Below are 14286 nucleotides of genomic sequence, written 5' to 3' on the forward strand. Positions count from 1 at the left end.
ATCTAGAGCTGCTTTCAAAGGATCGGCTAATCTATTGATTTCTATTTTACTCCATTTTTTAAATAAAATCTCTTTATTTTTAACTTTGTTAATCTCCCTTTCAAGTTTCACCCACTTCTTTTCTGTCAATGATTGTAATTCCATTAATCTTTCTATTTGAAATGCTTCTCTATATAATTCTAAATTTGGGCACCCCCATCCTCCATCTTTTTCTCTGGCAATCAGCCATCGTTTCCTTGTTCTAGGTTTTTTATTTCCTTCAATCCAATAGTTCATTTTATTGTCCCATTCCCTTAGTTTTACTCCTGGGAAGGTACCTAGTAAAATTTGGAATAAGTACATCATTTTTGGAATAATCATCATTTTAAGAGCTCTTATTTTGGCCATTTTTCTCAAACTTTTATCTTTCCACTTTTTAATTTGCTTTTGCATTTTTTTCCATATTAAATTGTAATTTGCCTCAGCAATTTTGTTTGGGTTTTTGAATAACCAAATTCCTAAATATTTCATTTTTTTACATCCTAATTTCAATCCTGTTTGAAATCTAAATATCTAAATATTGCCCACAAGATCATATGCTGCAACGTCCTGCCTGTCAGCGACTACTTCAGCTTCAATCACAACAAGACAAGAGCACACAACAGATTTAAACTTAATATTAACCACTCCAAACTTGACTATAAAAAATATGACTTCAGTAACCAAGTTGTCGAAGCGTGGAACTCATTACCGGACTCCATAGTATCATCCCCCAAACCCCCAACACTTTATCCTTAGATTATCTAGAGGTAAGTAAGGGGCGAGTACAAGTGCACTAGAGTGCCTTCCGTCCCCTGTCCTATTGCTCTCCCATATCTCCTATACCTTTATTCTATTCCTATATCTCTTCTATTCTTTCATTGATATGTTCTATTACTATATCTTCTTTTCTATTATTTCTTAGATATATTTTACTATGAGTATCTCCTCTATAACCTTCATCATGTATTTTACTATGTGTATATAGATATATACCCACTAAAACCCTCATTGTGTATTGGACAAAATAAATAAATAAAATAACCCATGTGACTACTGTCTCTCTCTCGTCAGTATGGAGAATTGTATTTTTCTGGAAATGAACACTTATCCCTATTTTGTTATTAGAGATAATAAAATATATTTCTAGCTTTTGTCTCAGGCTGACCAGCAATCTGCACACTGATTAATACTATAGTTTCTAAAATATTGCTTGAGCAATGAACAAAATAATATAAATTGGGATGTTTGTCAGGCCATATTTCCAAGTATTAGCATCACTGCCATCTTGGAAAGATACATTATGTCTTATCCTGCCCTCTGGTGCTTTGGAGCATGAGTCCATCCCCTCTTTTCTGTGGCAGGCTCTCAGGTACAGGAAGATAGTTATCATGTCCCTCCAAATCCTTCTCTTTGATTGGTTGCCTAGCTCCTTCAACCATTCAATGTATGATTTAGCCTCTAGAACCGGAGTTCCCAACCGGGGTGGGGGTGCAAGATGTGTACAAAATCTTGGGTTAAGAAGTTTCAAAATTATAGTGCATATGCACTATATCAGAAGCATTCTAGAGGTGCGGATATAGAAAAGGTTGGGAACCCCTGCTATGTGATTATTTCTTTTCCTTTTCTTTTCCTTTGGTTAATTACAGACGAGCAGGAATGTCTGAGATGTCTGTGATCTACTGGATTCATTAGGAGACAGGCTGCCTTGACTATTCAGCCAGTTCTCAGAACTCCAGAGTTAACTAACAGTCCTTCCGAATCTATGCAAACCAGCTGAATTCCATCACTGCCTTTAAGTTCCCGGACATCAGTAACTCATGACATCATTATCTTTAGGACAAGCTACTGTAATGTTTTACATGGGACTGCTCCTGAATATTACCTGAAGATTGCATATTCATTTAAGTACACTGCAAGTATTTCATTAGTTGTAGTTAATGGGGACTCAAGGACTCAGTAGAACTAAAAATGTAAGTATCAAAGTCAGGGAGGTCAACAGAATTATCAATCTGATCTAAAATTCTGGATAAGGAATAGCTTATCTGGCAAAATTCTGGATAAGGAATAGCTCCACTAATCTTATTCCATCCATCTGGTAAACTTGCAAGATTTATTTCTCTTGCAAGAAATGTACATATATAATACATCCAAACTAGACTGTGTTGTTTCTCTATGTCATCTATAGGTGGTACACACATAATTTTGTATCTCTCTCTCTCTCTCTCTCTCTCTCTTTCTAACTTTATATTTAAGTTAGAGATGGAGAGCCTTTAAGAACTGTATGCGACATAATTTCATTTTAATGTATGCCGATTAGTGTACATTCAAAGTCACAATAAACTATTCTATTCTATTCTAATCATCACTTGCCACTAATATTTAAATTACTATATTCATAGCAGGAACAGAAATAAACCCTTAGTAGAAGTTGCTTAGAGGGTTTGTGTGATCCTTGGGGACAGTGTCCATATCTGCAGTTGCTGTTGCCTTTGTATATAGTTCATGGGAGAAAAATGGGTGAGAACTTGGATCAGTGCTATTGATCAGAAAAATATAATCTCAGTGATCTGATAAATTCATCCATTCATTTATCTAGTGAAAATAATCAAGATTATTGCCCCTTTTTCCTTCATGAGAGCTACCAACAGATAATGGAGTTCTTATTTTAGACATTCTATTACATAGGAACTGAACTAAAGGGTAGGAGCCTTCTTCATGTATATTCACCAAAAAATGTTCTTGCTTTTTAAAGTCAACGGGATGATGAGCAATAAAGCAGAAGATAAATTCAAAATTTCCACTGCAGAAGAGATTAAGTATAACTGATACTTTTTTGAACCCACATTCAACTTTAAAGAGAAACTGTTTTTCTTTGCATGTAACCTTGTAATATTTGATAATATTTGCTCATTTTACCTGCAGTTGCAAATTCACAAAATGGGATGCCTGGATTGTCTTCCTTCACTGAACTGATTAGTATGCTGGCTACGTGCCGAGAGTATTTTTCAAGATAATCAGGATTTTTACACCCTTTTGTCACATTAAAGTATAAAGTTCCCAATTTAGCCCAGTCACTTTTTTCTTTACAATGCTGTTCAAAAGTGAGAAAAAATGAATAGCATTACTAACAATAATTCACATACATTATAAACTTAATAAGTAGTTTTAAAAATAAAACTAAATTCTTTAAGTAGACTTTGTATGGTATGTTCTACAATTGTTATAATTTAAAGGTTTTTCCTTGTAATCTATGACTGTAATCTATGACTGTAACTATATTGACAAAATAAAAAAAAATACTTACAATTCATTCCAAAAACTTAATAAAGTATATTTGATTTGTTGTTATTTAACAATAACTGTTCTTAAGATTGAAAGGAGAATATGACTGAAGAAAAGTTTTTGACCCTCCTCCCATTAAATATCCCTTGCAGGTTCTCTACAGTACTTCATGGTGATAATATGTACAATTATGAGTAAAACTACTAAGAGTATATGTCAAGAATATAAATACTCCCATCAGCTGAAGCAAGCAGGCACCTATATTTGGCAATGATAAAGATGCTTGAGGCAGATTGCCACTTTAGTGACGAGAAAGGTATCATTTTATATTGCAAAGAATGTAGTTGGACTGTATGACCTAGGAAATACAAAGTAGAGCAACTTATCCATTCTCATAATCCAATTATTTGCTCATTGCTAACATATTTTTCAAATAATCGAAATGATATCTATATAAATGAGTATCTCCAGATGGAGCCCAGACAAATTAAAGTTATTATATTAGTGGCACCAGAACTTAGAAGAGCTCAGTTATAACAGCAAGGAGTGAGCCAGGATCCGACTTTAGATCACAAACTACTCATGTGAAAGTTTCAAGTCAAACTATAGTGGAAGAACAGAGCTAAACAATGGAGAATATGCCTACCATTTTCAAGAACTGTTTTAATGTTCTAAACTAGGACTAATGAAAAACCACAGAGAACCACAAAATGACATCATAGTAATTGTTAAAGAATGTTAAAAGAGATCACCAAGACTTAAAAACCAAAGAAAACAAATTAGGTATTAAATAGATTGTGGAAATTGCCAAGAGAAGACAAGCAAACTCAAGAATGAAAAATTATCAGAAAGAAATTAAGAAACAATTCTCAGAAAAATTTCATTTCATTTCATTTATTAGATTTGTAGGCCACCCCTCTCCGCAGACTGATTATTAGCTGTTTAAAAGAAACAGCAGTCAAGAAATATGCCAGGAACTAGCATTTTGGGAAAGCCTTGAAAAATATATTCAAATACTGCGATTTCTTTATACCTATTATATTCTTGATATTTTATGTAAATATAAATTATCTCTACAAGAAGCCATTAATGGTTGGAAAAATGAAAGAAACGATTAGGAACAAGACAGATGGGAGCATCTTTGGGAGAACTGAAGGGCTACGTGGTAACAGATCATTCTGAGAAAGGTCTATTTATTGGTTACTAACAATGACCTGATGGCACATAATCAGTCAATTACTAAAAAAAACCTGTATATTTTCATCACACTGAGAGTTTAATTTTATAATTTGTGGAGTATCTGATTTGTTTTTTTCAGAAGGCAGTAATTTTGTTAAGGGTTTTTTTTAAAAAGCAATCTAATTGACTACTTCATTGGCAGCACATAGATAATAAATAAGCTATAATGGCATGAAAACCAAAGGCACACACAAAAAAATCTCATAGGCATTAAATATACAAACATTAAGCTGACTAAGAAGCACTATAGGCGCCAAAACAAAAATGTAATGTAAATAAGACAATGAGTCTACAAGATCTTTCTATCAATAGTGACAAAAAATAATTGGAGTGCTTCATAATTATGTTGATATTTTTGTATCTGTTATCATCTCAGCTCCTACTCTGTCCATGATAAAGTCTCTTTGTTTTCTTGTTCATGAATGCTAACTAACAATTTATGCTACCACAAATAATACTTTAACAACTATTAATTCAGCAACTGTTTGAAGTTATGATGGTGCTGAATAAAGGAGTAAGAAGTCTCACTCTGTGCATATTTGTTAGGCAAGTTGAGTATTTTGACCATATCATCATTTTAATGTATATTTTCAACCGCCAAGCTGTATAAACTTGAATGCTTAGTGGATATAAACATATCAGGCGATATGTATCTCTGTAATAAGGGAGGGTGTGGCCTAAGGAGATCAACCCCCTATATTAAAGTGTGCATAATTATTAGGTAGCTTCCTTTCCTCAGGCAAAATGAACAAAAAAAGAAAGTTAACTGACTCTGAAGTAAATATTATAAAAACTCTTGAAATTGTTAAGATATTGAGGTATGATTACAGAACCATCAGATGTTTTGCTGCCATCAACAGGATCATTAAGAAATGTATTGAAGAAAAATGATACACATTAATTTCAAAGATTTGAGAAGAATCAAGCATGAATCCATTATCCTCCAGTGCTGTCATATTCTAGAACTGCAACCTTCCTGGATTGCTCAGAAGTACAAGTTGTTCAGTGCTCGGAGACATGGCCAAGGTAAGGAAGGCTGAAACCTGACCACCACTGAACAAGACACATAGGTTGAAATGGCAAGACTGTGCCAAGAAAAATCTGAAGACAGATTTTTCAAAGGTTTTATGGACTGATGAGATGGGAGTGATTCTTGATTTACCAGATGGATGAGCCCATGGCTGGATCAGTAATAGACATAGAGCTCCACTATGACTCAGATGTCAGCAAGGTACAGGTGGGGTACTGCTATGAGCTGGTATTATTAAAGATGAACTAGTTGGACTTTTTCGAGTTTAAGATGGACTCAAGATCAACTCTCAAGCCTACTGGCAGTTTTTAGAAGACACTTTCTTCAAGCAATGGTAGAGGAAAAAATCTGCATCTTTCAAGAAGACCATGATTTTTATGCAGGACAATACTCCATTAAGTATTGCAATGCATAGCTAGCCAATAAAGATTTTAAACATAAAAGAATAATGACATGCCACCTTTTCTCACTGTAATGAGAAATTGTGGGCCCTTCTTAAAAAGGAGATTTACAGTGAAGAAAAACAGTACACCAGTTAGAACAGTGTCTGGGAGGCTGTGCAGGCTGCTGCATAAAAAGTTGATTGTCAAACAGATCAAGAAACTGACAGCTTCCATGAATGGAAGGTTTATGACTATTATTAAAAAGAAGAGTGGCTATATTGTCACTGATTTTTTTCCAAATGTCAGAAATATTCAGTTGTACATTTTGAATTGTTTATTATTCACACTTTAACAGAACCAAACCCTCACTTTTACTTTCTTAAATATTCGGGTTTGAGGTTTATTAATATTTTGAATTGACCAAAAGCATTGTAGTTGTTCAATAAAATTAATCCTCCAAAATATAAATTGCCTAATAATTATGCACACAATGTATTCACATGCCTGATGTTAGGTTTGTTACAGCACCCTGTTGTCATATGATAAAAATTTAGATGCTTGACCAAATGCATGGGTTGCATGGGTTGCTGCAACTCCCCCTCTTATCTTTCCCACCATCACTGTGTTCAGCAGCCTAAATCAGCTCCAATGCCCAGGGCTTGCATCACTGCAGCCGCTCAAAAGTTCCACCTGAAAAGAGGGGCATGGTCAATGGCTGCGGTGCCCTGGGGCTCCCTCGTTCTCATGAGGGAAGCCCCAAAACCCCACCGTCTGGGGGTCCCTGCTCTTTTGAACCGGGCCCGATCCTCCCTGCAGGGGACGCTACTGGGGGTCTGGTTTGGGGCCGGCATGCCCCACAAGGCAAACTGGCTTAGTCTCGCACCAGCAGTGGTGCGAAGTTGGCTATGCCGTCATGCCTGGGCGACACTAGCCACGAACGACTATGCAACGCAGAGATTGAAGAAGCCTGGAAACATCTGGAAAGAGGATGGATTTGAGCGATGGCAAGGTGAAAAAAGTTTAAGCGATGTGCTGGTGAGCACGGAGAGAAGGAAAGAGATTTAAAATGGATTGTTTTCATTCTTTCTATTCATGGAAGCAGAAATGCCTAAAATTGGTGCAGAAGTGGCTAATCAGCTATGGGGCGATTAAGCAGAAAGTTTTTAAAGTCATAGCAAATTGCCCAAAGTTCTTGTTCTTTTTTGGGGGGGAGGATATTTAAGGAATTTAAAGATTTGGAGCTTGAATTGGGATTTTATTTGGATTTATTAAGGTATTTTATTTTCTTGATGGTGTCACTTCCCTTTATAACAATTGAAGAGAATGATTAATCGTGATAATTTACTACCACCTTCTGGTTGGAGGAGTCATTACAAGAAATTTCCACAATGAATATTTGTGCCAGATGTTTTTTAAAATTTGTTTTTCGTTGGAAGGATGGAGCGGTTTGTTATCTATTTATACTGCTCCCAGCTTTATTTTGTTCCCAGCTTTATTTTGGAACATGGCTAGTTGGAAGAAATCTTTTTGAAGCTGGGAGGAGATATTGGACATAATCTAAAGGACATACTGGACAATCTCAGTGGAGATAGATTGGAGACAGACTGGAGTGACATCTGGGCAAGTATGGATCAAGGAACATGAATTGGAAATATGGATGCTGACAGGATTTTCAAAGTAGGTTTATACTAAGGGACTTAAATGAAGACTTATTTTTTTAATTGGACCATTAATTTAAACTAGACTCTAATTGGACTTTATTATAAGGAAAGTGTAATGAAATTTCAGGGAAGAATTTGCTCTGATGGAGGGGGGGATTAATTAAAGATTAAGATTTAATTGAGTTGCATATGTAATATTGTTCAATCAAGATATTTGAGAGTCATAAAATTACTCTGGTGGGTAAAATTTTGGAATAATGAAATATTATTAAAAGAGAAAATGAAAATGGTTATGTTTGGTAGGGAAGATTAGTATTAATGATTAATGTAAAGATTATGATTTTAATTGAGTCGCATATGTAATAATGCTTAACTAAGATATTTTTGAGATTCATAAAAATATTTTGATGGAAAATTTTTTGGAATTATGAAATAATAGTATCAAAAGTGAAATTGAAAATGATTAGATCTGGTAGGATGATTAATATTAATGAATAATGATTAATGATTAATTTGGTAAATATTGTTGTTGCTTTAAACATTTTGAGGAGAGGGGTGGTGAAGAGGAAGGGAAAAGAAAATAACAGTTAAGAACGAACGTTACCGCCATAGTTCCCTCTAAGCTGAGCAGTGAGCAACCGCTCACTTAAAAATCATCATCAACTCAGAGTTTTTCAAACCTGCCCAGAAGCCGAGAGGGAAAGAGTGAGAGGGAAGGAGAGAGAGAGGAAGAGAGGAAGAGAGAGAAACAGATAGAAAAAAGAGAGGAAGGAAAAGAGAAAGAAAAAGAATGGGAGTAAGGAAGAGAGAAAGGAAATCAAAATCTAGTTTGAAACTAGCTCAACTATTTAAGTGGCATTTTGATATTGATAGAGTTGCCCTATTATGAGCTCACTGTTATAGACACACAGTACAGTATTTTATTTTGAAATTCTCTGAGGCAAAGCAGGGTGGGTTTTTTATTTGTTTGTTTGTTTGTTTGTTTGTTCATTCATTTAATATTTCTGTGCCGCCCAGTTCCGAAGGGACTGCCGCTCAGACACTATACTTTTCCGCCCACGCCAAAAAAAAATTAGAGGGAACACTGGTTACAGCTAAGAGTATGCAGTGTTATCTCTTCTTACAAACTTAATTCGTAAGTAGAAAAGTTCATAAGAAGAAACAATGTTTCCCATAGGAATCAATTTAAAAGCGAATAATGCGTGCAATCCCAAAACTCACCCCTTTTGCCTTATTACTGCCGGCATTTGGATCCTTGTTCAGTGGTGGGGAGAGGGGAGGGGAGACAGCGCAGGCTGCCCAGAGGGAGCCTCGTGGGTGGATTGACACGCGCAGGAAGCTGCCTGACGGCTTGTCAGCTGGCAGGGCTTCCAGCCTCCTTGAAAGTGTTTTCAGTGGCGGCGGCAGGCAGAGGGGAATGCCGCCCGTTGCAAGGACTAACGCTTCGGCCTCAGACAAGGCACCCAGGCTCGCACTCCATGCCTGGCAACCACTTCTTCCAGAGGCATCTCTTCAAGCCACCCAAAGCAGCTGGCTTTAACTCCCCACTCCCCCCACAGATTCAAGAACTGTCTTAATTGGAAGGGGCGGTGGAAGCGAGGAGGAGAATGCCGCTCCCGCTCCCCACGGAACAAACAAGAGGCCAAAAAAAGTGAAAAGGCTTCTTGATCAGTGAGCACAGCGTGAGCAGGCGGGGAGAAGGAGGAGGAGGAGACAGAATGAACGCCGCGATGGGAGGGCTGCCGTTTGGGATGGGGAGGAAGAGAGAAAGAGCCAAGGACCTTTACTTGGGAGCAAGCGGATGAAGGGATTGTCTGATGGAGAAATGAGCAGAAGGTGTCTGTCTCTGCTCTGCTCGCAACTAGAAGAGTCCTAGGCAGCCTGGTCAATGAACCGGGATTTGCGAAAATGTGAGGCAGCCTCTTTTCTTTCTTGTGGACGACTTTAAGGGAGAGAGCACATGATTCACGTCGCCCCCCCGCGGTCGCTTCTGCTGTGGCGGTCAAAAGAGAGCGGTGCCCATGGAGTCCTTAGGCAGCTGTGCCTCCAGAGCTGCTGCCTGCCCATGGCGCCCCGCAGGTGGCTCAAGGCGGTGACTGCCATGGACGCTGCCAAGGGCTGGAGAAGAAGGTAGCTTCCTCACTTTCTCTCCTCCCCTCCCCCTCTCCCCGGATTTGGTCCGATTTCCCCCCTCTAGCATTTGCAGGACACACCAAAGCTTCCCAGTCTCACTTCTGGATGCTGGCCTCCTACTCTTCCCTGCTAGAGGGGGGAAATTGGACCAAATCCAAAGCCACTGCTGGACTCCCACAGGACGATCCTAGAACCCCAGTAAGGCCTCTTAGACACGAAAAATCAGAGAAGACGCCTGTGAGTTTCCCTCCCTTCCCTTCCAGTCATTGCAACCGGACAGTAACTGTGGAATTTTCGGTCTTTGTGGAAGGCTCTCTGAGAGACACTCCCCCCGCCCCTCTCGCTGTCCCTGCACAGACTGTGTCTCAAGTAGTTCTAGGGGAGCAAACCTTTTCTTGAAGGGGGGCAGAGGAGGAGGAGAAGGGGGCCAACCACTCTTTTCTCTCTCCTGCTACGGGATTGGGGGAGGGTCGGGAAAATGCAGGCAGGCGGTGGCCATTGGCCCGCTGCCCCAAGCCGGTCTTGCCCTGTTCTGGCGTAGCCCCAACAGCTCAGGTTGGGCCATCTGAGAACCAGGCAACGCAGCTTCCACATGGTGGGAGCTTCGGAGAAAGGGTGCCCACGTCTCCTACTTGCCCGCTTCTCCCATGGCAGTCACCGCCTTGAGCCACCTGTGGGGCCCCGTGGTCAGGCAGCAGCTCTGGAGGCACAGCTGCCTAAGGACTCCATGGGTACTGCTCTCTTTTGGCCGCCGCAGCAGAAGTGAACGCGGAGGTGGTGAGGTGAATTGTGCACTCTCTCCCTGAAGGGAAACTACTGGCAGCTGACACTTAAAGTAATTCACAAGAAAGAAAAAAGGAGACAATGAGGCCGCCTCGCATTTTTGCAAATCCTGGTGCATCAACCAGGCTGCCTAAGACCCTTCTAGTTGCAAGCAGAGCAGAGACAGACACCTTCTGCTCATTTCTCCAGCAGACAATCCCTCCATCCGCTTGCTCCCCAGTAAAGGTCCTTGGCTCTTTCTCTCTCCCTCCCCATCCCAAACAGCAGCCCTCCTGTGGCAGCAGCGGCATTCGCCAGGCTTCCTGGTTTTTTTACCCAAACTGTACAGGCACCGGGCTGGAGAGGAATCGTGGGAGGCTGCAATTTGAGTTGGGGCCCCTTCAGGTTTCCGAATTGGACTGTTGAATCATTGTACTTATCCTTAAAAGCCAGGTAGCCTGTCCAGGTCTGGCTGGATCACCCAGATGTTTAAAGGATGAGTGATTCAAAATGCCAGGGCGGGAGGAGGGCTACCATTTGGGACAGGGAGGGAGAAAGAGCCAAGGATCTTTACTTGGGAGGAAGCGGATGGAGGGAGGAAGCCTTGGCCTTGATTTTGCTGAGTCCTTGGAAAGGAAGGGAAGGACCCATCTGCAAACTCCCCTTGCCTGTTTCCTGGCCGGTAAAAACGCCGGGTAGCCTGCCAAATGCCGGAGGGAGGAGAAAAAGGGAGGAGGCTCCCTCCTTCTCCGGCCTGTGGCAGTGGACCCAAGCACCCATGGCAATTGCCGCCTTGAGCCACCTGCGGGGCTCTGTGGGCAGGCAGCAGCTCTGGAGGCACAGCCACCTAAGGATTCCATGGGGACTGCTCTCTTTTGGCTGCCGCAGCAGAAGCAGTCATGGTGGGGAGGGGGCAAGGTGAATTATGCGCTCTCTCCCTGAAGGGAAACTACTGGCAGCTGTGCAAGCGGGCAGCCTGGGATCGAGGCCCATTCTGGGAGGGCTTTGGCATGAGAGATGCTGCAATGGGACGCTCCGCACCACACTGACTGCGAGGGATTCCCATCCCTCCCCATTGCCTTCAAACGACGCCGTAAGCCTGGCTTCTCCCACACCCCTTCTTTCACTTCCTTCCAAGGACTTCGCTAGCCTTTCTTTATCCACCCACCACCCTGGGGTGGCTGCGGAGAGCTCCTTGGACATGCCATTTTCTAGCAGAAGGGATGGGGGGGTGAAGATCCCGCACAGCAAAGCCTGGACCCAGTTCCCTTAGGATCATCAGAGCTTGCAAACTTAAAATTGCTTGTTTTGGCCACTGCTCACAGCAGCAGCAGCCGGGAGAGAAGTGAGGATTTATAAGACCAAAATGGTTCATTGGAAGAGGCAAAAAAATCCTGAACGCCTGGTTCGTATCTCGAAAAGTTCATATGAAGAGGCTTTCGTAACAAGAGGTATCACTGTACTTTTTTTCTTGTTGAGAGGATGATGTGAGGCAGTTCTCAGTCATCTTCATTCATGTTCCCTGTTCTACACAACTTCAGACGCCTTTGGAGGTCCTGCACAATTTTGGGAACTTCTGGAAGCCTTCCATGTCTTTGGAAGCCTCTAGAAGCTTCATGCGAATAGACTTTCCATAGGTTTCCAAAATATTTTGAAGAATGGAATCTGTTCATATGGGGCTGTGCAGGACAACCTAGATCAGATGAAATAGATGAATGTGGGGAGATAGGTTGTATCCAGTAGCAACGACACAAAGGCCGATTTAGAGGTCTAAACGGTGGTAGATTTCTCAGACTGCTGAAGGTAGTGGGGATCCTTTGAAGTTGTGAGAGAAGGGCATGGATAAACACCCCAAGTTTTTTCATCAGTGATCATAGGGACCCTGCAACAGACCTAACTTCAAGCATGGGTTGTAACTTCCTTTACTCAGCACCATCTTAATGTTCATTTAAGAATGCTGAATGTGATGAGCCTCTATGTCAGGCCCAGACCCTGCCTCCAAACTGTTGTCTTTCAGAGCTCAGGTGGGGCAACTGCAGTTTTGCACTGCACTGTACCTACCACTGTGGTTGTTTTGGGCATACCCCAGCACCTGAGGCATCACATTGTTAAGATCATTTAACAATATCTATAGGGAAAGTCAGCATTGGAATCATTGTGTAAAACAGTAGCATAGTTATCTCACTTAAGAAACTCAATGACTTATGACCAAAATACTGGTCTCAATTGTGGTTGTAAGCTGAGGATTCCCTATAATAGTGATGGTGAACCTATGGCATGGGTGCCACAGGTGGCACGTGGAGCCATATCTGCTGGCAGGTGGGCTGTTGCCCTTGCTCAGCTGAAAAGTGGCATATGTGTGTCGGCCATCTGATTTTTGGCTTGCACAGAGGCTCTGGGAGAGCATTTTTGGCTTCCAGAGAGCTTCCAGTGGGATAGAGAAGGACGTTTTTACCCACCCCTAGCTCCAGGGAAGTCTTTGGAGCTTGGAGAGGGAAAAACACGAGGATACTGGGCCCACTGGAAGTTGGGAAATAGGCTGTTTCCAGTCTCCAGGGAACCTCTGAGGGATAGGGGAACTGTTTTTGCCCTCCCCAGACATTGAATTATGGGTGTGTGCACTTACACATGCGCGATAGCGCGCACCCACGCTTCTTCGGCACCCGAGAGAAATAAAATTCTCTGGCATTTTCTATATTCTGCAGTTTCACTCTTTGTGTTTGCCAATACAAAGAGAGGCCTTCTGGTATAAGCCAGCGAAAGGTTATATTTTCTTTAATTAGAATTTTGGTCAGAAAATAATCTTCCCTTCTGCTTTCTCGTACTCTTCTTGGAACTTGCTTAAGTATTGTAATTTCTTTTGCTTTGTCTTGCAGTTTTTCATTTCTTGTCCACTTCAAAATGCCATCTCTTATAGTCTTCCTCACGAATTTATGTGGACTTCTCTCGGTAAGTTGTGTCTTTGCACATGCGTCGACTGAGATAGACGCCTCTACAGGAGGCTCCCAAATGTGAATTAGAAAAGTACATATTAACCGCTGACAACCCTCTCAGGCTTGGTTAAAAGTGGATTGAGAGGAAGAGAATCAAACTGAGCTTTTGAAAACGTGTTTGGATCATCTCAAAAAGAGAAGCAAGTTACCGTTTTAAACTGTGAGCAGAAAAAAAAAGAGCAAAGAAAAAATGACGACTACTAATTTGGGGGGGAAATGGATTCACTTTTAACGGCATTTGCAAATATGGGACAACAGCTCAAAGAGATGCAAATGGCTATAGCTGCTGTGAGTGCAGGAGTTAAGGAGTTAAAAGACGAGTCTAAATCACAGGACGGGAGAATTGTGAAACTCAAGGTAGGGAAAAGCCGTCACGAGCTATGCATAAATAATCTAGAAGACAGACAAAGAAGATCTAATTTACGTTTAAGAGGTTTTAAACAAGACTTTGCTGAGAGCAAAAGACTTATTCAAGCGACCTACCAGTGGTTTCAGGAAAATAAGATCAAAGTTGATTTAAATGAATTTGAAAGAGCTCATTGGGTTTTCGGCCCTCGGAATCCAGGCAACCAAAGAGATATCATTGTGAGATTTATCTCGGAAAGGAGGGCTGCTGAGATCTACAGAGAATTAAACCAAACTTCAAATCTACATTATAAAGGCACTCCAATACGCGTTTTAAAAGATCTGTCTGCTGAGACACTGCAGGCAAGAAACCAAATGAGACCTATTGCGAATCTTTTATTCCAAAGTGGAGTTTGCTTTACCTGGAAATACCCAGC

General features: G+C 41.0%; 1 protein-coding gene across 3 annotated transcripts in view; it reads right to left on the reverse strand.

Moving 5' to 3' along the window:
- The window catches only part of TOPAZ1 (testis and ovary specific TOPAZ 1), a 243358-nt gene that overhangs the window by 86570 nt on the left and 142502 nt on the right, over positions 1-14286 (reverse strand). For all 3 annotated transcript variants that reach the window (XM_070767234.1, XM_070767235.1, XM_070767233.1), the window contains one exon: positions 2938-3112. In XM_070767234.1, the coding sequence (XP_070623335.1) occupies positions 2938-3112 (175 nt within the window). The remainder of the gene's footprint in view (positions 1-2937; positions 3113-14286) is intronic.

This window comes from Erythrolamprus reginae, chromosome Z, assembly GCF_031021105.1.
Source record: "Erythrolamprus reginae isolate rEryReg1 chromosome Z, rEryReg1.hap1, whole genome shotgun sequence".
NCBI classification, from domain to species: Eukaryota; Metazoa; Chordata; class Lepidosauria; order Squamata; family Dipsadidae; genus Erythrolamprus; species Erythrolamprus reginae.